Genomic DNA, 23,733 nt, shown 5'->3' on the forward strand with positions numbered 1-23,733 from the left:
CCTCTAGATGAATTGCAAGCATCTTTACTGGTGGCTGTTTCTGCTGAATGGGGAAGTCGTATATGCGCCAGTATCCCTCAGATGCAGTGATGTAACGCCCTAACTCATAACGTGTCACCTCATCACGTCGTAGTATCTCACGGGTCTCATCATCAGGCACATCCAGTCTCACCATGCACTGATCAGGTCCCTTCTCCAAATATTTATACAGATATTTGACACTGGAGACAGCACACACAATTTCAACGTTAATATGCGCATTGTATCGGAGCAGGAGGTACGGATTGTATGGCACAACCCATGTATTATTGACAGGTACATTGACACCACCTCTGATGGTCTTGATGATGGGAGAACCAGGTGCTCCTTCTGTTCGTCTTCGGTACAGTGGGTAGGAGTTGTCTGAAAAGCTTGTGTTCTGTCTCAATTGTTTGGGATAGTCTTTGGTGCACTTTTTGTCTAGCATGCAGGGGCTGGCACTGTTCCATTGTCCACATGGACCGTGAATCATGTGTGATGTTACAATGCGATGTAGTTCCATATTTGTGTTTTTGTCAGGAATCTCTGCAGACACCACACGGTCAATATCGCTGGCGGTCCTGGGTTTGTCGCGGGCTACCATGGTCATGAGCATGTGTATATGTGGAAGATGCCTCTTTTGTGTTTCCTTCACCATCACATATGCAATGTGTCCCAAGATGTCACGCTTGAGGAGGTCTGTGAGGAGTGCTTCCACCTTCATGTGAAATACTCGAGCAATGATGTCTGGTCTCTGATTGGTCTGTTGACCCTCAAAAAGTGACCCTGTGATTTCAGGCCAGTTCGGGTTGCAAGTGAAGGTGAGGAAAAAGTCCGGTTTTCCTTTGATTCGTACCAAGGCCATGGCATCTTGGAACTCCTTGGCGTACCATCGGGGTGATCCGTAAATTGTGGGTGGCAGGATGGTTAGGCGTCCAGGAATGATTTCAGAGTGACTATTCAGGGCATCAACAATGATTTTATACTTTTCAGCCTTGATAGACTTCTGGTTGTGGCGGATCCAGTTGAGGCGGTGTGACTCAATTTTTGCCATCATATCACATACGTATTGCTGTGTCAGTCTCCCACCACGAAGCAGCAAATTGAAGTGTTGAGCAATGTCACGCACTTGAAGATGGTAACGGTAGAAGCATGTTGGTGTGATGCCTGCCAGCTCAGTGTGGTATCCTTGGGAACCCTGAGGTAGAAGAAGCACATATGACAATGGGTCATATGCTGGATGCATGGCATCGATTGTCTGAAGCCTTCCTCCTCTGAGATGGGGTGGTGTGGCGCAATGGATAAGACACATGCCTTTGGTGTGAGAGACCCGGGTTCGAATCCACTGTGAGACACCAATGTGTCCCTGAGCAAGACACTTAACCCCTAGTTGCTCCAGAGGCGTGCGACCTCTGACATATATAGCAATTGTAAGTTGCTTTGGATAAAAGCGTCAGCTAAATGAATAAATGTAAATGTAAATGTAGATGAAGAGTGACAGCCAGTTTCCCAAACTGCTGTGTAGTTGTTACTCCTGGAGCAATGACAGCCACGTCACTATTCAGTGATGGAAGATTCACAGTGCCACGATGAAGGTCATGACGTCGTGTGCGAGCTGTTAGGACAATTTTCAATTCATTGTCATTGTCATGTTGGGTCACATACTCAATGGCTGACTTAAACTGTTGCACGTATGGATTGCACACGTGAATGGCCTCTTGCGTCCTCAGTAAAAAATCTTCATTCAGATCACTGTTTGAGGCATGGGCTCGACGGTTTTCCAGCTCATGAGCAGGATCGTGGAAATAGATCTGAGCAAAGAGTGGTGTGCGACCTTGTTCAGGAAGGGGGCCGGCAATGTAATGATAAACTTTGCCTTGTATACGCACACCTGGGTTGAAGCCAGGCATAGCTACCTCTTTAATACCAATACTTGCCATTGCCAGCGCATTGTTGTATTGTTTTGCTTTCTTCACAAAACTTTGATCAAGGAAAAGGTCCTTAATAGCATCTGGAGGCTGTGGTGGGATTGAGCCAGGCTTGGGATTTGTGGCGTTATATGTAAGGTTAATCTTACCGGAGTTGCAACAGAATCCTTTTCTCTCCTCTTTCCATACATAGGCACCACAATGTGAGCATGTAGGACATTCAAACAGTGAGGTCTTGCTCAGCATGTGCCTATAATCACCATGAAGTTCCTCTTGGAAGAAGTCTGTATCGTCACACCGAGCAAGGTTGCGATTGTCTTTTCGTGCCTTTTCCAAACGGGTGAGACGCATCTTCTGATGGCACGTGGCATCCCTTGCTCGTCGTTCCTCTTGCTGCTGAGGGGTCTCCTCCTCTCTCAGAAGGTTGTGTCGTTGACAGTCATGCATCTGGCGATCCGCTCGTATCTCAGGTGTTTCCATATCTCTCATGTTAGCATGGTGAGAAGCATCGCTTGCCAGCCGAGCACGGCGTTCGTCCTCTTCCTCAGCTTCACGGCGCCTTTCCTGACGTGCAGCGTCACTTGCCAGCTGAGCACGGCGTTCGTCCTCTTCCTCAGCTTCACGGCGCCTTTCCTGACGTGCAGCGTCACTTGCCAGCCGAGCACGGCGTTCGTCCTCTTCCTCAGCTTCACGGCGCCTTTCCTGACGTGCAGCGTCACTTGCCAGCCGAGCACGGCGTTCGTCCTCTTCCTCAGCTCCACGGCGCCTTTCCTGACGTGCAGCGTCACTTGCCAGCCGAGCACGGCGTTCGTCCTCTTCCTCAGCTCCACGGCGCCTTTTCAGCCGTGCAGCATTACTTGTCAGCCGAGCACAGCGTTCGTCCTCTTCCTCAGCTCCACGGCGCCTTTCTTGACGTGCAGCATCACTTGCCAGCCGAGCATCACGGGCTTCGACTGACTGAGCATTACGTGCATGACGCATTGCCTTGCGTTTCCTCTCTCTGTTGGTACGACTATCTTTCGTCATCTTAGCATCAGCAAAGGTGGTGTAACAGTAGGTCACAATCAGGTGGTCTGCAAAAGATCAGATGCCATGGGTATGGTCAGAAATGTGGTATGAATATAATTAATTTGGCTGATGTTCATAAGTAATAGTTCATTTGAATTATCATAACTAGTTCATTTGAATTATAATAATTTATGCACATCAATGCACAGCCACAGAGACGGAAGAGAGTGATCATGAACAATAAGGCTGCGTGGCATGAGCATGGTGTCTGCGTGGCGTTTTCTATGTCTTTGCACAGAAGCATGTCTGATGCAGTGCTACTGCTGATAGGTGACATACAATGAGGGCTATTTCGTGATTTGGTCGAAATGTGGGGAGAGAGTTGTGGAGGCCTATAATTCATGTTAAACATAAATATATAGCCTGCTGATACAGCAAAGAGGACGTCGGCAGTATTGACGAAATAGGCTACAGAATTATTCTGTATTGACAGGTGCAATATTTGAATATCGATAATTATTATAATTTTTTTTTTTTAAATGCAACTATTTACAACTATTTTCGCGTGAAAAATATGCGTCGGTTCTATTTCTAGCATGCACGCGTTTTTGGCGAGACACGCAGGCAGTGTGCAAGCTCTAACCTGTTAACATGGGAGCCGAAATAAAATATCTGCATCTGTCTCGAGCCGCGTCTGAGACGCGAGCGTCTCACGCAGGCAGTGTGCAAACCTGTTCACATCGGAGCCGTAATAAAAACGGACACGCCACGCAGCTGAGCTGATGGAGATTTGCTGTTCGATCGGTAAGATAGATAACCTCGTTTAAGCCTGCATAGCCTATTACTACTACTACTACTACTACTACTACATATTTTACACTATTTAACATTTTAAACATCATATAGTTACAGGCTAACTTAAGCGCACACGGCACAGTAATAAAGAAGTAAACAGCGTAGCTTTAAATAAACATTATTAAGAAGTAAACAGTGTCTTACCGATTCAGTTAAAAAACGGACACGCCACGCAGCTGAGCTGATGGAGATTTGCTGTTCGATCGGTAAGATAGATAACCTCGTTTAAGCCTGCAATATTACTACTACTACTACTACTACATATTTAATTTTACACTATTTAACATATTAAACATCATATAGTTACAGGCTAACTTCAGCGCACATGGCACAGTAATAAAGAAGTAAACAGCGTAGCTTTAAATAAACATTATTAAGAAGTAAACAGCGTAGCTTTAAATAAACATTATTAAGAAGTAAACAGTGTCTTACCGATTCAGTTAATCATCCAGAGAGTGTGTGTTTGTTTATTTTTAAACCACAGCCCATTATGTCAGAATGTTTATTTTTAAACCACAACCTTCTAAAAATGATATATTTAACGATATCTTTTGCATTTCTCATCCAAACAATGTCAAACTTGGCACTGCACTTACTCGTGCCCGTGGCGAGACACCTGTCGAGTTTGAAATCAATCGGACTAACGGTTCGAGAGATATGCGAGGAACAGACACACACACAGACAGACAGACAGACAGACGTTTCTGTAATTTAATAGACTAGTGCAAAAAATGCCCGTGCAAAATCAGTTTTTGTGTGTTTTTAGTAATTGTTGGTTTGGTGTGTTTGAGTGCTCATTGTTACAATTACACAGCAAAAGTTCAGTGACATCTTTATTTGTGCATGGTAAAAAGCACACAGTGAACTCCGAGAAAACGCTATGCTTGAGCAAACAGTTTGTGAATAGGCTACTACAAATGATGCCCGTGAAAGAGACTGTGAACGCATTGAATAGGATATGTTTAGTTGGTGAATAGCATAGGCTACTATTACACAGTAGCGATAGCGTTAAGCGCACCAGAATGAAATATAATATTCAGAAGTAAACAGCATAGCTGACTTACAGATTCAGTTAACATCCACAAATGAATAAGCGTGTCGATTCAGGGAGCAGTGCAAAATGCCCGTGCAAAATCAGTTTTTGTGAGCTGATCGCCGTCAAAAAAGTTCAGGAGATATTTCTTGCGATGGCAGTATGATCAAAAATAACTTTATATTGATTCAATGGATTAATTGCATTTTGAAAAGAAAAAAAAAGTCATGAATTTATTGCATTTTTGGGAAAAAATAATCCGTTTTTATAATAAATCTTAAAAAATTCAAATCCAGATTTTGATTTTCAATGTTGTTATAACCTAAAGATGCTATGTGAAAGTTTGAAACAGAAAATAGTGGTTTTCACACATTTAGTGGTTATCTCACATTCGAGAGATATGCGAATAACACACAGACAGACAGACGGACGTTTCTGTAATTTATAGATTTATCACGTTCGGGAACCAAACTATAATATTCAGAAGTAAACAGTGTAGCTGACTGAGTGTTTATGTCAGAATGTTTATTTTTAAACCACAACCTTCTTGGGGCTTCTTTGACCGATACAACTCTCTAATGTCAGAATGTTTATTTTTAAACCACAGACACACACACAGACAGACAGACAGACAGACAGACAGACGTTTCTGTAATTTATAGATAGATGGATTTATCACGTTTTGGAACCAAACTATAATATTCAGAAGTAAACAGTGTAGCAGACAGAGTGTTTATGTCAGAATGTTTATTTTTAAACCACAACCTTCTAAGTGCTTCTTTTACCGATATATTTAACAATATCTTTTGCATTTCTCATTGAAACAACGTCAAACTTGGCACTGCACTTACTCATGCCCGTAGCAAGACACCTGTCAAGTTTGAAATCCATCGGACTAACGGTTCGAGAGATATGTGAATAACAGACATACAGACACACACACAGACATACAGACACACATACAGACAGACAGATGTTTCTGTAATTTATAGATAGATGTTGTTTGTTTTCAAATCCAAAGATTTATTTTTTTGTAGGTGACATTTTGAGCCGCTATGAAATCGGGAGGGATTTGCTTGAAGGATGGCCTTAAGTTTTTATATTTTACTCTCAATATCTAGTTAGCCAATTGTTTTGTCTCATTGTATCCTTTCCAGTCCATTCTTAATATATATTATGTCCACAATTTAGGGAAAATGATAAGACCGTAAGGGCACTTGAGTTGTTGAATAATGACATGACCTCTTTAAAATTTGTAACAGTTAACGTGTGCAAAGCTTTGTTTTGTTGATCAGGTGGCACTGAAATTTGCCTTGAAGATGGACACCACTGAATATATCAGAATTGTAAGTAGGCTCCTGTGCCCATGTTTTTTTTTTTTTTTTTTACATTTTTCGATTTAAAACATCTTATATTAATAATAATCATAGACTACAAATGCTTTTTAAAACTCCCATTGACAACAAATTGTTCAAGACTGGACTTAATGCTTCTTTTAGGAAAGCACCTTGTGTAACATAATCATAAAAATGATCTTTCCTCGGGCCTGGTCATCATGTTCCCCTTCCCTTAGAGGTTGCCCTAACAATGCTTGCTAACAAGGGCCCCAGTGTTCCACAGATGTAGACAAACCTGATTTGAGTTTTTGTTCTTGTTTTTGTGTGTGTTTTTGTGTGTGTGTTTTTGTGTGTTTTTGTGTGTGTGTGTGTGTGTTTTTGTGTGTTTTTGTGTGTGTGTGTGTGTGTGTGTGTGTGTTTTTGTGTGTGTGTGTGTGTGTGTGTGTGTGTTTTTGTGTGTGTGTGTGTGTGTGTGTGTGTGTGTGTGTGTGTGTGTTTTTGTGTGTGTGTGTGTGTGTGTGTGTGTGTGTGTGTGTGTGTGTGTGTGTGTGTGTGTGTGTGTGTGTGTGTGTGTGTGTGTGTTTTTGTGTGTGTGTGTGTGTGTGTGTGTGTGTGTGTGTTTTTGTGTGTGTGTGTGTGTGTGTGTGTGTGTGTGTGTGTGTGTGTGTGTGTGTGTGTGTGTGTGTGTGTGTGTGTGTGTGTGTGTGTGTGTGTGTGTGTGTGTTTTTGTGTGTGTGCGTTTGTGTTTGTGTTCACTAAATCAGACATGGTGAAAAGGGGATAATGTAAATGCCAAATTAAATACAAATTTAATTTCCCCCATTTACCACCTCAGTTCCAGAGCCCTCCAGTCAGCTTAATGTCTGGCGGCCTAAAATTAGTGCCTGGCATTTTTAACTTGCCTAAAGATATTTAAATAATGTGTTAGGTGTTCCAGAGGTTTAATGTCAGCCGTTTGGATGTATAATGATACAATACAGGACAAACTGCCCTGTAGAGATTTAATATGGGGCACATTGTTTGCTTAAATACCTGATATTTCTGTGTAATACGAGATGGTAGGGAACCCTAGTGGAAATGTAGTCTTAGGACCAAAGAAAAAAATACAACGAGAAATGTAATATTCACTGATGTTTCACATAATAATTTAATAAAAATAAAGAGACATGTAAAGAATAAGATATCCATTAATTACATGTAATCCAGTTAAAAACAACACACTCAGCATTCAGAAATACTAAATTACTTGTTTCGATCAACCCTCAGGGTCTTCTGCAGACTTTCTATGCTGGCGTCTAGTGCTGCAAGCCCATCCCTAAAATTCTGTTCATCCTGTGTGTTAAACGTGGACCAGGAGTTTATGCTCCAATCAGAGGCTAAAGATTTAATTTCACAAGAGGAAAAGGTGTTCTCTATCACTGAAGGGTGTCCAAAGTTTGCTGACTGAACACCCATCCTTCGGGCACACAGAGATTGCACCGATTGATTATTCAGGCCCTTATTTTTCTGATTTAACTGCAACCCCACACCTTGATGTTCTGAAAGGAAATCTCTGCCATCATTCTTTGCATCCTGAATGTGGAGCCCATCTGAGATGTCCAGCTTTTCAAAAGCACGGCCCATATATTTTTTAAGCCCTACATCCACATCCACTTCTCTTTGATTCTTGGCTGTTTTCAGCTCATTACACTGAGTTAGCGGTTTACTATGAGCAACTCCTGAGGGAAGTTGCACTACTGGAGTCTCTTTTAAAGGAGCAAACATTGTTCTTTTCTGCTCTTCTGACTGAGGAATATTCTCAGCTATAGTTTCCAGGGTTTGTTTGTGTATATCCCTATCCGTTGGTGAGCAGACTTTAACATCTGATGGCATAAAGTTGTCTTTTCCACCATTATTCTGACATGGGGAGACTGGTTGTAATGTCTGGGACTTACAGTGAACTCGGTGGAGAGGAGAGGCCCGGCCGATGCCCTCCAGGGTCTGAAGGTAGGTCTTTACAGAGTTTGAAAGTTGATCTGACACAGTGGACTCCCTCTGTGCATTTTCATGCAATTCCAGAACACTCTTAGTAAGCTGAGAGTTTGATTGGCACACGTCCTGCTGAGGAGAATATTTGCTAGTGTCTTTTGTTTGACTTCTCTCCAGATTTCTGCGTGCATGAAAAAAAATCAAGTTACAATGTTACAAGATTTCATTTGAAGACTTAATTTCTTTATAGTTTAGATGAGTGATTCATGAGTGAACATCAAAAGGCAACATAATGGTATCAAAATGGCTTGTTCCACACTCAAAAAGATGAGGGCTTGTCACACAACCTGTCCATGTTGGCATGTCTAACATGGCTTAATGGATAGTTCACCCAAAAATGAATATTCTGTCATCATCAAACAGTTGACAGTAGCTATTGACTATTGGAAGGCAACGGCTACCGTCAGTTGTCTGGTAACCAACATTCTTTAAAATATCTTTTGTGATTAGCAGAAGAAAGAAATTCATACAGGTTGGTGAGTAACAGGAACATGAGGGTGAGTAAATGACAGAATTTTCAGTTTTGGGTGAACTAATGAATGTGCATCAAAATAGAGTTTGATTGACTGGATGCACGGCCTTTGAAGTCAACAACAAAACAGACGAGTTTTCTCCTATTTTTAAAAGCTGATGAGGACATTTATTTTACTATATTAAAGGTGCTGTAGGACATCTGGGAAAATGCTAGCTTTAGTCTGATAGCAGTGAAAGCGTACGTCCCACCCTCCCTGCAAATCGCCGTCCAAAGCGACGCCTCCTGAAAGCATGAACGCGCACAGCCTAGAAGACCGGAGACAACGTTACTGCAATACCAATATCGTGTCATTCACCGGTGAGAGAACTTTATTAGTACAGTTAGTAAGACTACAATACCAAACGTAAACAAATTCTTAAAAAACAGAATTAGATGCAGCAAGTTTTCGGTTTGTTTAGCTAGCAAAACTTTTCAGTGTGTTATAATATTTCTTGCATGACGGTGTTTCCACGATGAGAGTCTGCTTGGCTCCAAAGAAGATATATAGATCGTAGATCCTTTGTCAGTGCCACTTGTTGTCGGTTCAGGAGGAGAGTGAGGTTGTTGCTGCTTGCCATTCTCGCTCTGTCTTCACAGCGTACGTGAACGTGATGAATTATTATGTCTGCGTGAACAGCCTGCGCAGTGGTATGCAAACACACGTTGACTTGACAGGGAACACATGCTATAGGACGGTTCGGACCGAACGCAACAATTGAACAAACATTTTATGGTCCTACACCTTCCACAGATTACATATTTATAAAAATAAATTTAGACCGCTTAACAGAGTGATTGCTATCAGGATGTGAGGAGACTTTCAACCAGCATAACAAAGAAATGTTTCTGCAGAGAATCACCTATGGCACCTTTAAGTACTAACAATTATATGATCATTTGCATTTAGCATCGTATTTCACTGCTGTCCGTGACACTATCAGAACATACAGTACTCAACTCATCAGATCAGAACCACTTGTTAAATTACCTGATGACTTCCTGCAGTCTGCTGATCTCTGCCTCACTCTGCTGGAGACTCAAAGACAGTACAGTCTTCTCAGTCTCATCCTTTTTGAGTTTACTCTGGTACCTCTGCATTTCAGCTAATGCTTCATTCATCTCTGCGTGGGTAAAATAGCATGACAATCACTTACAGCAAAAAGAAAAGGGCTTGAAATGTCAATTTAACAGTAATATAGTGATTATAAAGTCAATGATAACACCTTACAATGAAGTCTAATTTGTAAACATTAATATCTGTAAATGTTGGGCAGTTATGGCCTAATGGTTAGAGAGTCAGATTCGATTCTCAATACCGGCAAGAAAATGTAGGTGGGGGAGTGAATGAACAGGGCTCTCTTCCACCCTCAATACCCTCGACTGCAGTGCCTTTCAGCAAGGCACCTAACACCCAATCGCTCCTCGGGCGCCGCAGCACATGGCTGCCCACTGCTCCGGGTGTGTGTCCACGGTTTGCCGGGTGTGTGTATGTTCACTACTCGCTGCTCCTAATGTTTGTGCACTAACTTGGATAGGTTAAATGCAGAGGAGAAATTCCAAGTCTGGGTTACCATACTTGGCCTTCACGTCACTTTTTTTCACTTTCATTAGTTAGCAGATTATTCCAATGACATTAATGCATTAACTTGAACAAACAAGCAATATGTTTTTTTACAGCACTTATTAACTTTTTAATGTTAGTTGTTCATGTAGTTCACAGTGCATTAACTCTTTCTGGATGTAGTCTTTGACAAAAATGTGATTTCCTCAGCTTTTTGTAGATAAAAAAAGAAAAGAATGCATGCTAGAATACATTTTTTTTTTGCTTAAAAGCAGGGAGTCTGTTCTTTCTTTTGATATATTGCATGTTCAGATATTCACAACAAAATACTATGGCGGTATCAATACCATGAACCTTTTGATAAAATGATCAAAATCTAATGAAATAATGAAATAAAAAACAACCAAACTAATATAATCTAAATTTCCTTTCCAAATGGAAACATGATTTAAAGCTACAACACAATAAGAGAATACTCTTACCCAGCCTTAGCCGACTGTTCTCTAACTCGCAAAACTCTTTGTGCTGCTTCAGGTCACTGTCTTTGCCCTCCATGGCTTTCCGTAGTCTCATGTTCTCCTGTTGCAGATCATCAAGCTCTCTACGGCTCTCATTTAACTGAGTTTGTAGAGTGAAGTTTAGAGACTGCAACGCAACCACTGTAACAGAACCATGCCAGTGGTTCAGAAAGGTTGTTTTCATGCATCCACTCGGCTAGACAAAAAATAAAAGGCTAAATTCTAAAAATATATTTACATATTTGCACATTTACTCTTCCATATGATGTATTCCTTCTTAAGTCAAGCCCTTTACAGACAGAACAGAGAGAACAGAGACAGCGTGGCTCCACTCACCCTCCATGTCACAGGCCTCCGGTCTGGCTCGCCGTTCTGCTCTCTCTCGCTCCAATAACTGCTGATTGAGTATTCGCAAACGCCTGGGAGACATGCAAATAAACACAAATTAGGGTTATCAATTTACGTGTGATTAACATGATAGGGACATGATAGAAAATTAACACATTCTTCACAAGCTTATGTCCAATGCCATGCAAATAAAACAAACGATATATTTTTGTATGCAGAAAACATCACAATTACGTCACTGCAGTTGTGTGCGCATTATGGTGGCAGAAAAACAGTGGTAACAAATGGAGGAAAATGGGGCAAGATCCACAAAATAATGGAAAAAATGTCTTGTGCCTTTAGATGTCAGAATCAGATTGGAAAAAAGATTGTCTTCATTTTCATACAATACCATCGTCTAAAGACGCCCTTTGAAGCTAAACGCAGACATTTAGTGCAAACCATTTAGACAGAGTGGACTGATAAATAAAGCATACATTTGATGTAAACAATAGATTTACATAAATTACAAAAAGTTGATAGAGGGAATAATGTATTCGCCCTACAGTTACAGCATGAAATAAACAAATTAAACCTATAACATTTTACATAGACTAGATAGTAGTAGAAGTAGTAATTCTAGTGTTTTATCATGAAAAAGTTCTAGCCTACTGTCCTGACCCAGACATTGCAAGTGCAGTTCGCCATTAGTATATTGTTGTTTGACTTGTATTGCTGCGTTTTGTGTTTTTGCCACTGACTAGGCAGTACCTCGGTCCATAATACATTCGACATGACCAAAGAACAAAATTATCTGCGATTATGCGTAAAGAGATTTGTATGCCTTGAGCTTTTAGACGCTGGGTTTTTTCCACAAGGAATATGAAGATGTCCAGCCACTGTAATTTTGGTCATTTAGTTGGTTTCTTGACCCAAATATGACCGTGAGTACGGGTCAGGAAAACTTATCCCATTGCTAAGGGTTAGCTTAATTAGTGTATGACAACATGTCTTCTGCTGGCAAACCATTCAAATAACTGGAGAAGGTGTCATGTTGTAAATATATTCAAACTACTATCCATATACTATATACCAGTGGTTCTCAACTCCAGTACTCGGGACCCGTTGCTCTGCACATTTTGTATGTCTCTCTTATCTGACACACTCAGTTCAGTTCATGGAGTCTCTCTTAACGAGCTGATGATCTGATTCAGGTGTGTTAAATAAGGGAGACATACAAAATGTGCAGAGCAGCGGGTCCCGAGGACTGGAGTTGAGAACCACTGTACTATACTACTTTCTGCCACCAGGTAGGCTCCGCCCACAAAATACATCAACACCCAAAATCTATTCAATGCCTTTGTCTGCCACAACATCATAAAGTAACTGACGTAACTTGATGTGGGAGCTTTTCCCAACACATTGATATATGTGGTTAATCTGATTAATTTGCATATCATGTAATTCATTCACTTACAGTCCTTAATCATTTAATAGCCTTAATACAAATTCACACACATCCTAGCAACACACTGACATGCATGTCTGTAAACACTCTTCGAGTTCCTGACCTTCGCAGCTGTACATTCTCACTCCTGAGTGGCTGTAAAGCGAGCGCAATCTCAGCCTGGATGTTGGTGCTGCCCACCATGACAGGAAGTAGTGAGATACTCTGCTCCACCTCAGAGATCAGACGCACAGCTTCACTGTCTGCACAGAAGAGAAAACGTGTAATAAAACTTGAAAATAACACCCAGAGGGGAAAAATCTGCTTAAATGCCAATGTCCAATTTTTTGATTGTTAAAGAAAGTGAATTAGTTAACCATCTCATGTTTGAAACAGGATATCAACTTTTATAAACAATAACTTCCAGATGATTGGAAGACAGCCCTGTAATAAGACCCTGACAACAACATAGAGAAAAAGATATGCTGACAAATGTCTCATCTATATAATTAAAGTCAGTGACGTTTTGAACCCCATTTTGGGCTCATTGAATGGAAAAAACATTCTGCAAAATATATTTTAAATCGAGTTTCACAGAAGAAAGAATGTCATACAGGTTTGGAACAACATGAAGACTTTTCTTTTTCTGGTTAAATACCACTTTAAAGTCACCATAAAATCAAAATTGACAATTCTTATTTTTTAAGGAATATTGCAGGATTTATCATAAATGATTTATCCATGCACATCCTTGTTTTTTTTATTTTTTTATTCATGTGCCCTCATAATCTTTAATTAAAATAACTTCTCCCACTTGCAGTAACATCTCTTCTCTTCTCTGATGATGTATTTATTGGAGCGAGGGCGGGACAACCTGTCACTCACATGACATCACAGCCATAGCAAACCACAAACATCCAATCAATTCCACATGGACAAAATCCAGTCCCGCCCTACATTTTTTCTTGTTTGAAAAGCGTAGAATTTCACTCTACGTCACAACAGGAAAGAAAAGACTTTTGCAAAGTTTCATGCTGACTTTGAGCGATTTGAGATTTCCTAAATCCAAGTACTTAATATGGATGGAAAGTCAAAGGGATGGGAAAAAAATAACATTTGAAAATAAATCAAATATTCTCACCCTGATGAGCAACTAAAGTCTTCAGCTCTCCCAGCAGATATTTAACAGTCACCACTTTCTCTGCGGTTTTCTCTGGACTGGTGGGTTTGACTTTGTGACTCAGAACTGTTAATTTCTCATAGCTGGTCTGACAGCTAATGTCTCTGACAGCTGTATTGTCCATCCCATGTTTTTCATCTTCATCCTCTGCACTCTCCTCAGAGCAGATCTCCTGTACTGGTCCATTTAGATCAGGCTGAGTCTGGCTGACCAGGAGCTGGTTGGGCGTCTGTGTTGCTGAGGGGCAGATCAAGGACCCAGTGGATGATGTCAATTTAACCTGAGGAACACTGCAGACAGGGCTGGTGATTATAGGTAGCCCATGCCCTACTGGAGTGCAGGACCCATTTTGGACAGGAGATACAGTAATTGGAGACTGTCGTTGGACTGCGGGTGGCATTGAGAAAGAAGCCACATACTGATTTGGAGTGGCAGACATTTCTTCAGAAGCATGAGGGCAGGAGGGGATGGCAGCACTCATGGCCCTCGACTGATGAAACTCCCCAGATGAGCCACCACTGCTCAGTACGCACTTTGAAGTACACTAAAAACAACAGAGAAAGACGAAAGGAAAGAGACATCAATTTTAATTTAGTACAAGTAATTGTTTGATTTAACACATCCAGTGTGTATATTCAATAATAAGAATCATTGCAGCATTTCAAAGAAAGTCATCAAAACCATTTAAAAGTTTGAGGTCAATAAGTTAAATTAAGACTTTTATCCAGCAAGTATGCATTTAATTGATAAAACATGAAAGTAAAGACTTTCACACATAATTACAAAAAAAACTATTTCAAATAAATGCTGTTCTGAAAAAAAATATAACACGGTTACAAAAATGTGTGACACGTTTTCAACACTGGCAATAATAAGAAATGTTTGTTGATTAGCACCAAAGTACAAACTACATTTCTAAATATATTCAAATAGAAAAAGAGTTTGTTTTAAGTTGTAATAATATTTCACAATGTTACTGTTTTTACTGTACTTTTTAATTAAACAAATGCAGCCTTGGTAAGCATAAGAGACTACTTTTTTAAAAACATTACCAAATTCTCAACAATCCCAAACAGGCAGTGTAACTCCGACACATATGTACAGTACATAGAAAAGTTAATAATTTACATAGACTATGCAAAAGTGTTAAAGTGATAGGCTTATGTTTAGTTATAATAATAAAACAAATAGACGCTTTACTTGTCTGCCAAAGAAATGTTGATGAATTATCTTAATTTGGTTGATTTTATCATCAATAACTGACATACAGTGAGGAAAATAAGTATTTGAACACCCTGCTATTTTGCAAGTTCTCCCACTTAGAAATCATGGAGGGGTCTGAAATTGTCATCGTAGGTGCATGTCCACTGTGAGAGACATAATCTTTAAAAAAAAGTCCAGAAATCACAATATATGATTTTTTAACTATTTATTTGTATGATACAGCTGCAAATAAGTATTTGAACACCTGTCTATCAGCTAGAATTCTGACCCTCAAAGACCTGTTAGTCTGCCTTTAAAATGTCCACATCCACTCCATTTATTATCCTAAATTAGATGCACCTGTTTGAGGTCGTTAGCTACATAAAGACACCTGTCCACCCCATACAATCAGTAAGAATTCAACTACTAACATGGCCAAGACCAAAGAGCTGTCCAAAGACACTAGAGACAAAATTGTACACCTCTACAAGGCTGAAAAGGGCTACGGGGAAATTGCCAAGCAGCTTGGTGAAAAAAGGTCCACTGTTGGAGCAATCATTAGAAAATGGAAGAAGCTAAACATGACTGTCAATCTCCCTCGGACTGGGGCTCCATGCAAGATCTCACCTCGTGGGGTCTCAATGATCCTAAGAAAGGTGAGAAATCAGCCCAGAACTACACGGGAGGAGCTGGTCAATGACCTGAAAAGAGCTGGGACCACCGTTTCCAAGGTTACTGTTGGGAATACACTAAGACGTCATGGTTTGAAATCATGCATGGCACGGAAGGTTCCCCTGCTTAAACCAGCACATGTCAAGGCCCGTCTTAAGTTTGCCAATGACCATTTGGATGATCCAGAGGAGTCATGGGAGAAAGTCATGTGGTCAGATGAGACCAAAATAGAACTTTTTGGTCATAATTCCACTAAACGTGTTTGGAGGAAGAAGAATGATGAGTACCATCCCAAGAACACCATCCCTACTGTGAAGCATGGGGGTGGTAGCATCATGCTTTGGGGGTGTTTTTCTGCACATGGGACAGGGCGACTGCACTGTATTAAGGAGAGGATGACCGGGGCCATGTATTGCGAGATTTTGGGGAACAACCTCCTTCCCTCAGTTAGAGCATTGAAGATGGGTCGAGGCTGGGTCTTCCAACATGACAATGACCCGAAGCACACAGCCAGGATAACCAAGGAGTGGCTCTGTAAGAAGCATATCAAGGTTCTGGCGTGGCCTAGCCAGTCTCCAGACCTAAACCCAATAGAGAATCTTTGGAGGGAGCTCAAACTCCGTGTTTCTCAGCGACAGCCCAGAAACCTGACTGATCTAGAGAAGATCTGTGTGGAGGAGTGGGCCAAAATCCCTCCTGCAGTGTGTGCAAACCTGGTGAAAAACTACAGGAAACGTTTGACCTCTGTAATTGCAAACAAAGGCTACTGTACCAAATATTAACATTGATTTTCTCAGGTGTTCAAATACTTATTTGCAGCTGTATCATACAAATAAATAGTTAAAAAAATCATACATTGTGATTTCTGGATTTTTTTTTTTTAGATTATGTCTCTCACAGTGGACATGCACCTACGATGACAATTTCAGACCCCTCCATGATTTCTAAGTGGGAGAACTTGCAAAATAGCAGGGTGTTCAAATACTTATTTTCCGCACTGTATATTGCAAATCATTTGATTAATCACCATATCATGTATTTTATGCAATTAATTATTTTTTAATTGATTGACAACCCTCACTGTTCTATTTTAGTTTGCAAAGTAGTGCAGTAAATTTACAGGTTCACTGTGAGCTGATCCAGGTCTCTGGGGGCTCAATGCAGGAGTGGATGTAGTCAGCCGACTGTTAAATACAGTGGATGTGTGAACCTGACCTGCAAACAGAGGGAGAAACCATTTGGATATGATATCAGCAGGGCTTGACATTTACACCCGCCAAATGCGGGTGGATTTCAGCAGTGTCGTCTAACGCAGTCACTACTACTAGCCATATTGGCGGGTTGAATTTTATATGTAATACATTTTTCAAGTCTTTTAAAAAGGAATCTTAAATAATAAACTAAATGCAATGTAGTGTTGTCAAGAATATTGATTTTTCAAACCATATTGATTCTGAAATATCTGAAATGCTTCCAATACTCAATTTCCCCAGAATAGATGCACGATTTCCGGTAAGAAAAATTGACCAGCTGCGCTTTCCCACTCTCCCATCTCTTTGACAGCAAGTTGACACACAAACCCGCCTCCCCTCACACACTCGCTTCATTTGCTCCGGATGAATATTGTTAGCGTTACAGGGCTTGAATTTCGACGTGGGATTGAGCATATTTTACTTCATTTTGTGCTCACACCCAAAGTGAGCGCACATAAAGCCACTATAATATTATTATTATTATTATAATATATAATATTATTAAGCCACAGATAATATAAAAAATATCTATATGGCAGTTTTTCCCCATTACATGGTATCGATGTCAAAACTGTGGCCAGTGAAAATGCTAAATGGCTAGTAACTTTGGAAAACCACTAGCCACAGCAGCTGGTGAGTAAAAAAGTTAAGTAAGACAGAAGTACAGTAAGACATTCTTATAAATGATCATCATTTGAGCAGGCCCTTTACAGAACCCACAGAATTAAATATATAATGTGTTAGTGAGCGTGCCTGTTTACCAGAAGTCGGCAGATTACAGCTAGCAGCAGGCTGAGAGGAGGCCAGTGGAACTGAGACTTGCTGGGCATGTTCTGCTTGAGTTACACGGGTCAGTGCTGCAAATGGTTGTTAAAAAGAATCACTCTGCTGTGGCATTCACACATATCCAATAAGGATTTTACAACAAAGGAGGAAAATGAACGAAAAGATTGACAAAGATGTCATTTCAAAAACAAGGAAGCTTGTTAAGAAAAAAAAAAGTAATTGTGACTTTTTATCTCACAAGTCTGACTTTTTTTTTTGCAATTCACGATTCAGACTTTATAACTCACAATTGTGAGTTTATATCTTATAATTCTGAGAAAAAGTCAGAATGGTGATATATACTATAAACTCTCAATTCTGACTTTATCCTTGCAATTGTGAGTTTAGATATAAAGTCAGGATTGTGAGAGTTTTTTTTTTTTTTTTTGTCTCAGATTTCTCTTTTTCTCAGATTTGTGAGATATAAAGTGGCATTTACCTTTTTTATTCCATGGTGGAAACCAGCTTCCATAAAAAACAGATATGCCACAAGTATGTCTAAGATGAAAAAATGATGTACACTATATTAGAGCACATTACCTGCCCTTTTTTTCACATGTATTGCCGTGGTTGTCTTCTTCCCATGCTTTTTTTTGTCAGTCTCGATTTTTCTTGATAAATTCTTGGGTTTGGATTTGAAGGTGCAGGTTTTTGTTCCCTGTTGTTTGGGCTTAGATTCTGTTGATTTTGTTGTGTTAAGATTAATAATCTCATTACTACTTAATTGCTAAACACAGAAAATGAGGTCTGATTTTGTAAATACAATACCTGCTTGTTCGGCTTGTAGTATTCCATTGAGTAAAGCAGCACATCGGTCCAGTCCCTTGTGTATTGTTGTCACCTGGAAGCAATTATCAATGAAAAGAATGTCACGTGAGTTCAAAAATCATGATAACGTTACTGATTCTTTATACACAACCTCATGTATGTGGCTTCTTTACCTGATCTTCAGAGTCTGTAGAATATAGAGAATACGCTGGTTCAAGAGGAGGCACACATCTTCCAGCAAAACTAAACCAGACAACATTTATGTTTGTTAAATGTGTGAAACAAACAGCATCTAAAATTAATTCTATTATATCTTTTATCCGGTTTGTTACCGTTTTTTTTGTATTTGTCCCCGTCCGGACCCCGTCAGTCTGCCTGATGAGACCACCTGCAAGACAATTGGCTTTAATGCTAAACAAAACACAGCATAATAACTTATATCATAAGCATAATAACTAGTATCATATAAAAAAATAATTAAAACACATATAATCGTTTATAACCGCTACCTTTGGTCTTGATACTCCCTGTCTTGCCATGCGTGATGTAACGTTATAACTTAGTCGATAAAACCTTCAGAATTCAGCGTTCACCTAACTTACAGTACATGCAGCAAGTATGTATTTATCATGATCATATGGGTCTAATAATGGTTTACCATTGCTTCTTGTATTTATTGCGCGAATTAACGGCAAAAACGTAAAGACCAAAAATACATATCAAACTGTAGTAATCTAAAAGCTAATGGATGAAAAGCAAAACAAACTGCCTCTGTTACAATCACCACTACGCAATCGTTGCGTTCAAAACGGAAGCCGAGTGCCGTAGTCCAATAGAAAAACAGCTCGTTTTAATCTCTGGATTTGATTGGTGAATTACGGTAAAATCATTACAAACCTTTCGTCTATTGGTCTCAGACTATGTCAGTCGTATGAACACTAGCCAATCGTTTCCTCAGACTTGGCTGACGCCCATTAAGACTTCAGTTCAGACGCCAAAAAGGTGTTTCTATGGAGATGGAGTGGCAGAATTATAAGAACTGATACTTCGCGGTATAATCCCCATAAAATGCAAAAAACAATGGACACTTTGAGTGACGGTTAAAATGAATGATAGAATCACTTTTTCGTTACATTTATGCTATTATTACATTAATCATTCACGAAAATGGTCATTTTTTGTAATGCATAACCCTTATGACTTGCTACTACTAATAAAGTAACAGTAATATTATGTGTAATATTTGTGTAGGCCTATATTTAAAAAAAGAAAATTTTTAGGCAAGTTACCAAAATAAAGCCCCCTTTCAGCGTTGCGCTTGTTTTGTTCTGTCTTCCGGGTTTGTATTTAATTTTTCCACAGAAAGAAGGTAAGATCTTATGGATTTATGAATGAACCGCTCGTTTTAAAATCTTATACTGACATTTATTATGAAATCCGCTTCAAACATTAGCCTACAAGCTCATGATAGTTTTTCAAACACAACATTATAAAGATGGCTGCGCATTTGTTTCTCTGGTGCATAACGTTGAGTCTGTAGTTTTTTGTCCATGTCCCTTCACTTTCAGTTCAGTCCCATTATGCTGTGACATTTCACTAATTAAAATTGCGGTTTCATTTTTCTGACATCATAGTTAATGATACTTTGGAGCTGAAGTGGGAAAATGTGATTTCTGGAAAGTTCAGCAGTAACCTTTTCAAATGAAGTTATTTTTAAAAATCCTAAAAATTATCCAGCACAATTATATCAGAATGACCCAGGTGCTCACCAAAGAATGCAGTGTTTTTCTAGTTCAGCATGAGCCCCTCATGTAGACTAGAGATCAATGGACATCTTAATGGAAAACTTAAGGTAGTGAGGCACCGGACCCTTGTAAATATTTTTGGAGACCTCAGCAGAGCATTTCTGCAGATTACAGGCAATTCAAACAACACCATTCAAATGGATGTATTCATGGAGAAATATGGAGGCCAACAAAGGAGGTAGAGTAGTCGATGTGTGGAAAAAAATGGTAAATGGTTTTATTCAAGCCAAAAATATAATTTAACATCACTGTTTCAACTTAAATTTAGCAATTTATACCAACAAAACTTTTTTATGGATTAAATCAGGTAGAAATACTTGCTCATTGTAACAATTGCAGTTACCAGTTTTTACAGTGTACTTTGAAAGTCATGAATAAAATAGACCTGACCTTACATTTTCAACTTTCTTGTGCATGTGAAATGTTGCTGTTCGCACATGAAAAAGATCTGCAAAGTTAGTTCTTCACATACAAAGCACAAAGATCTTCACACACAAAGATCTTCACATACAAAGCACAAAGTCCACTCCAAAGTTAGTAACTCTGAACGGAGTTGAGAGCACCTTGGGTACATGTCTTGGTTGACTCTGGAGTCATTGGGCCCAAACTCAAGGCAAGACTCTGGATCGCTCATTGCTCCTTACCGATGTGTTGACTATTGCGCGAAAGCGCGGGGGTCTGTGAGCGAACTGAAGCGAGTAGCCTTGCTTTATAGTATTTATTACCCAAGCTGACACTCCGGGGAGAGCTTGCCAGGCCTCGACCCGAGTGGCTAGGGGTTGAATGAAGTCTGGGGGCAGGCCGCCAATACTCAGGGACCCGACCTCCCAGGTGTTTGGGAGAAATTTGCTTGTTTTGTGATTTATGTGGGTCGCTGTTAAAACAGAGTTTGATTGCAGGGGTGCGTGAAGAGAGACGGGCCCGTGTTCTGCAGTCTGCAATACATCTCCAACCGCCTGAACTGAAGAGGGAGCTGTGAGAAGCACTCGAGTGATCTTCGGGGGTTGTCTGGTCATGACGAGACATGGCCCCTTTCTTTTTCTGGCTAGGACGACTTCCTAGGCTCTGGGTCCAGCGTGAGCTTTGGCCGCAGGCTGGTTTCAGCCGCTGGGCGGGGCTGAGAGACCAGCGGCGCTGGTTTGGCTGGCTGCATGGGCAGCACGCTCTTGGGGCATCGTGAGGCAGAACTAGAGCGCTTAGGGAGGAAATGTCTCATGGCATGCGATGCCTTCTGTCCCTCCGTGAAATGCTCAGCAAACCCTTTCACTGAAGGGCCGAAGAGACTGGAAGTGGAGACTGGTGAATCGAGGAAGGCGGTTCTGTCGACGTCCCTGATCTCCGTCAAATTCAGCCACAAGTGGCGCTCCAACACCACAAGGCTGGCCATGTTAAGAACGATGGCCTGAGCAGTGGTCTTTGTGGCTCGCAGGGCCAGGTCGGTGGCGCTGTGCAGGTCTCTGAAGGTGGCTGGGTCAGGTCCCGACTCGTCCATAGCATGGAGGAGCTTCGCCTGGAACACTTGAAGGACCACCATATTGTGTAATGCAGACGCTGCCTGGCCAGGGCAGTGTAGGCTCGGTCTGCAAGTGCAGAAGACATCTGCGCGGCTTAGAAGGGTGTGCAGCCTTTGTTCTCCAACCGCCAGCAGTGGGAGGGCACAGATGAGCAGCCAACACTTCCTCTACGGGGGGCAGTTTCACATACCCCTTCTCCTCCGCACCGTCAACTGATGAGAGCAGTGTAGAGGCAGAAGTATGTAGGAGGGCTGAGTAGGGGGCGCGCCATGACTTTGTGAGCTCCTCGTGGACCTCAGGAAATAAAGGGGGCTGAGCGTTGGCGAAAGGCCTGCTGGCACCCCGGCAGAAACCACTCATCCAGGCGGCTTCTAGTAGGCTCTTCCGGCGAAGACCAGTCGAGGCCTAACTCATCGACAGCGCGGGTGATGACACGGAGAAACTCGCTCTAGTGTCACTTTTGTTTGGCTGAGAAGAAAGGGCGGGGTTCCGCAGAGCCCGACCAATCCTTGCCCTCAGACGCCGCCACTGACAAACTGTCATCCAGTTCCTCCACCAATCCGCTGAATGAGACAAGGCCAGCCGCTTCGCGAGAGGGGCGTTGGTCCGTCTTTGTAAACAGCATTGGTGAGCGAGGCACGCGGGGAAAGACCCGGCATGCGCTCGTTGGTCTTCTGACCGCGGCTTTTCTTCCTCCGGGGCTCGAGGAGGGCCGGGAATGAAAAAGGGGCGGGCTCGCTCTCTGACGTAAAGAGAGCCAGCCGTGATCGTAGCGCTGGAAGAGGCATGCTGTCGCAGAAGGAACAGCCGCCTTTTTAAATCTTTTTAAATTGATTAAATCTGTCTCTATGGCGAAGAATTGCCTATTTTTAGTCTGCAACCACGTCCATTCTGGCTCTCTTCGGCGCGAGCGAGGCGGGAAGTGTTCTGATTGGATTGCGCGTCACAGCTTCGCCATAAGTTTGTACAGTTGCCGCAGCGCAGCCAATCAGCGAGCTTAGACAGCCTGCACTGAGCTCGCTGTGCAGCTGCACTGCGTTTTAAAATAAAGGCTTCAATATTCTTGAGAAAATGAGTTTTCCCAATGCGTTTGCAACGCAATAAGAGTGAAACGTTCTCGAAAGGGAAGCACTGTTTTTGAACTTCCTGAAACAGCTCGTTGTAGGCTAGTCTTGAGTTTTCTTCCGGAGCACGGGAAGTGTCACAATATTCCTCATTTAAATAATTCCCGCTCAAGGCATATGTAAAACAAAGCTGGAGAGGTCTGGTTGAGTTGCATTAATAGTGGGTTGAAACTCACAGGCTGTGTCCAAAATCAGACTCATAATCCTATAATGTACCGTAATGAGTCAACTGATGTATCAACGGCTAGAATACCCATAATGTACTGTGATTTGTGCCTAATGAATGGCGCCTGCAGCTGAATCATCCATCCATCCATTTTCCCAACTGCTGGTCCAATGTGGGTACAGCGTAATATCATACAGGTATAAATTCCTTTTTAATTGATTATTCAATTGTTTAATTAAGGTTTATGCATGCTATTTTCCATAACAGAGCTCAAGATAAATCTTTTCATTAATATTGGAGCAGCCACTTTAACTTTAAATCCTATAAGGCAGCCGTTTATCCCACCCCTTGGACTGACCCTGCCAATGGTGAGTTCCCAGACCCAACATCTTGATATGGGTCTGGCTTGCCAGGCTACTATTTCAGTGAATCCAAAAATAAAATCAAAACTTTGAAAAATGGAATAATATGTCCCATTCAAAGTCTTGATTTACGATCTGCAATTTGAATAAAACAATTTAAAATAAATCATTTGGAATATTCAAAATTTTCTTATTCTTGTCTAGTCAAAGGTTAAAACATTGGATAAATGTATTTCGGCAGCATATTTTAAGGGGGTTGTCCTTTTTGAAGTCCATTATCATTGCAA

The 23,733-nt window shown here is 41.0% G+C and overlaps 1 protein-coding gene across 1 annotated transcript; it reads right to left on the reverse strand.

Annotated features, from left to right (window-relative positions):
• Nucleotides 1–7,304: 7,304 nt before the first annotated feature.
• LOC307165883 (coiled-coil domain-containing protein 14-like) lies at nucleotides 7,305–19,280 on the reverse strand. Its single transcript, XM_079883935.1, has 13 exons — nucleotides 18,985–19,280; nucleotides 18,808–18,863; nucleotides 18,649–18,718; nucleotides 18,476–18,548; nucleotides 18,248–18,385; nucleotides 17,644–17,739; nucleotides 16,750–16,844; nucleotides 13,716–14,298; nucleotides 12,699–12,837; nucleotides 11,137–11,219; nucleotides 10,765–10,941; nucleotides 9,710–9,842; nucleotides 7,305–8,328 (listed from the first exon to the last, which is right to left on the reverse strand). Exons 1-13 carry the CDS (start codon nucleotides 19,012–19,014, stop codon nucleotides 7,422–7,424), a joined length of 2,580 nt encoding a protein of 859 aa, XP_079740061.1. The 5' UTR covers nucleotides 19,015–19,280; the 3' UTR covers nucleotides 7,305–7,421.
• Between the last annotated feature and the right edge of the window lie 4,453 nt (nucleotides 19,281–23,733).

Source organism: Squalius cephalus (assembly GCF_949319135.1).
Source record: "Squalius cephalus genome assembly, chromosome: 10".
Classification (NCBI taxonomy): Eukaryota; Metazoa; Chordata; class Actinopteri; order Cypriniformes; family Leuciscidae; genus Squalius; species Squalius cephalus.

Coding starts and splice junctions, on each gene's coding strand:
- LOC307165883 (XM_079883935.1), bottom strand. CDS start 19,014: ATGGCAAGACAGGGAGTATCAAGACCAAAG. Junction 12,838..13,715: donor GACTTTAGTTGCTCATCAGG/GTGAGAATATTT, acceptor TCTTCTGTGCAG/ACAGTGAAGCTGTGCGTCTG. Junction 9,843..10,764: donor GAACAGTCGGCTAAGGCTGG/GTAAGAGTATTC, acceptor TTACCCACGCAG/AGATGAATGAAGCATTAGCT.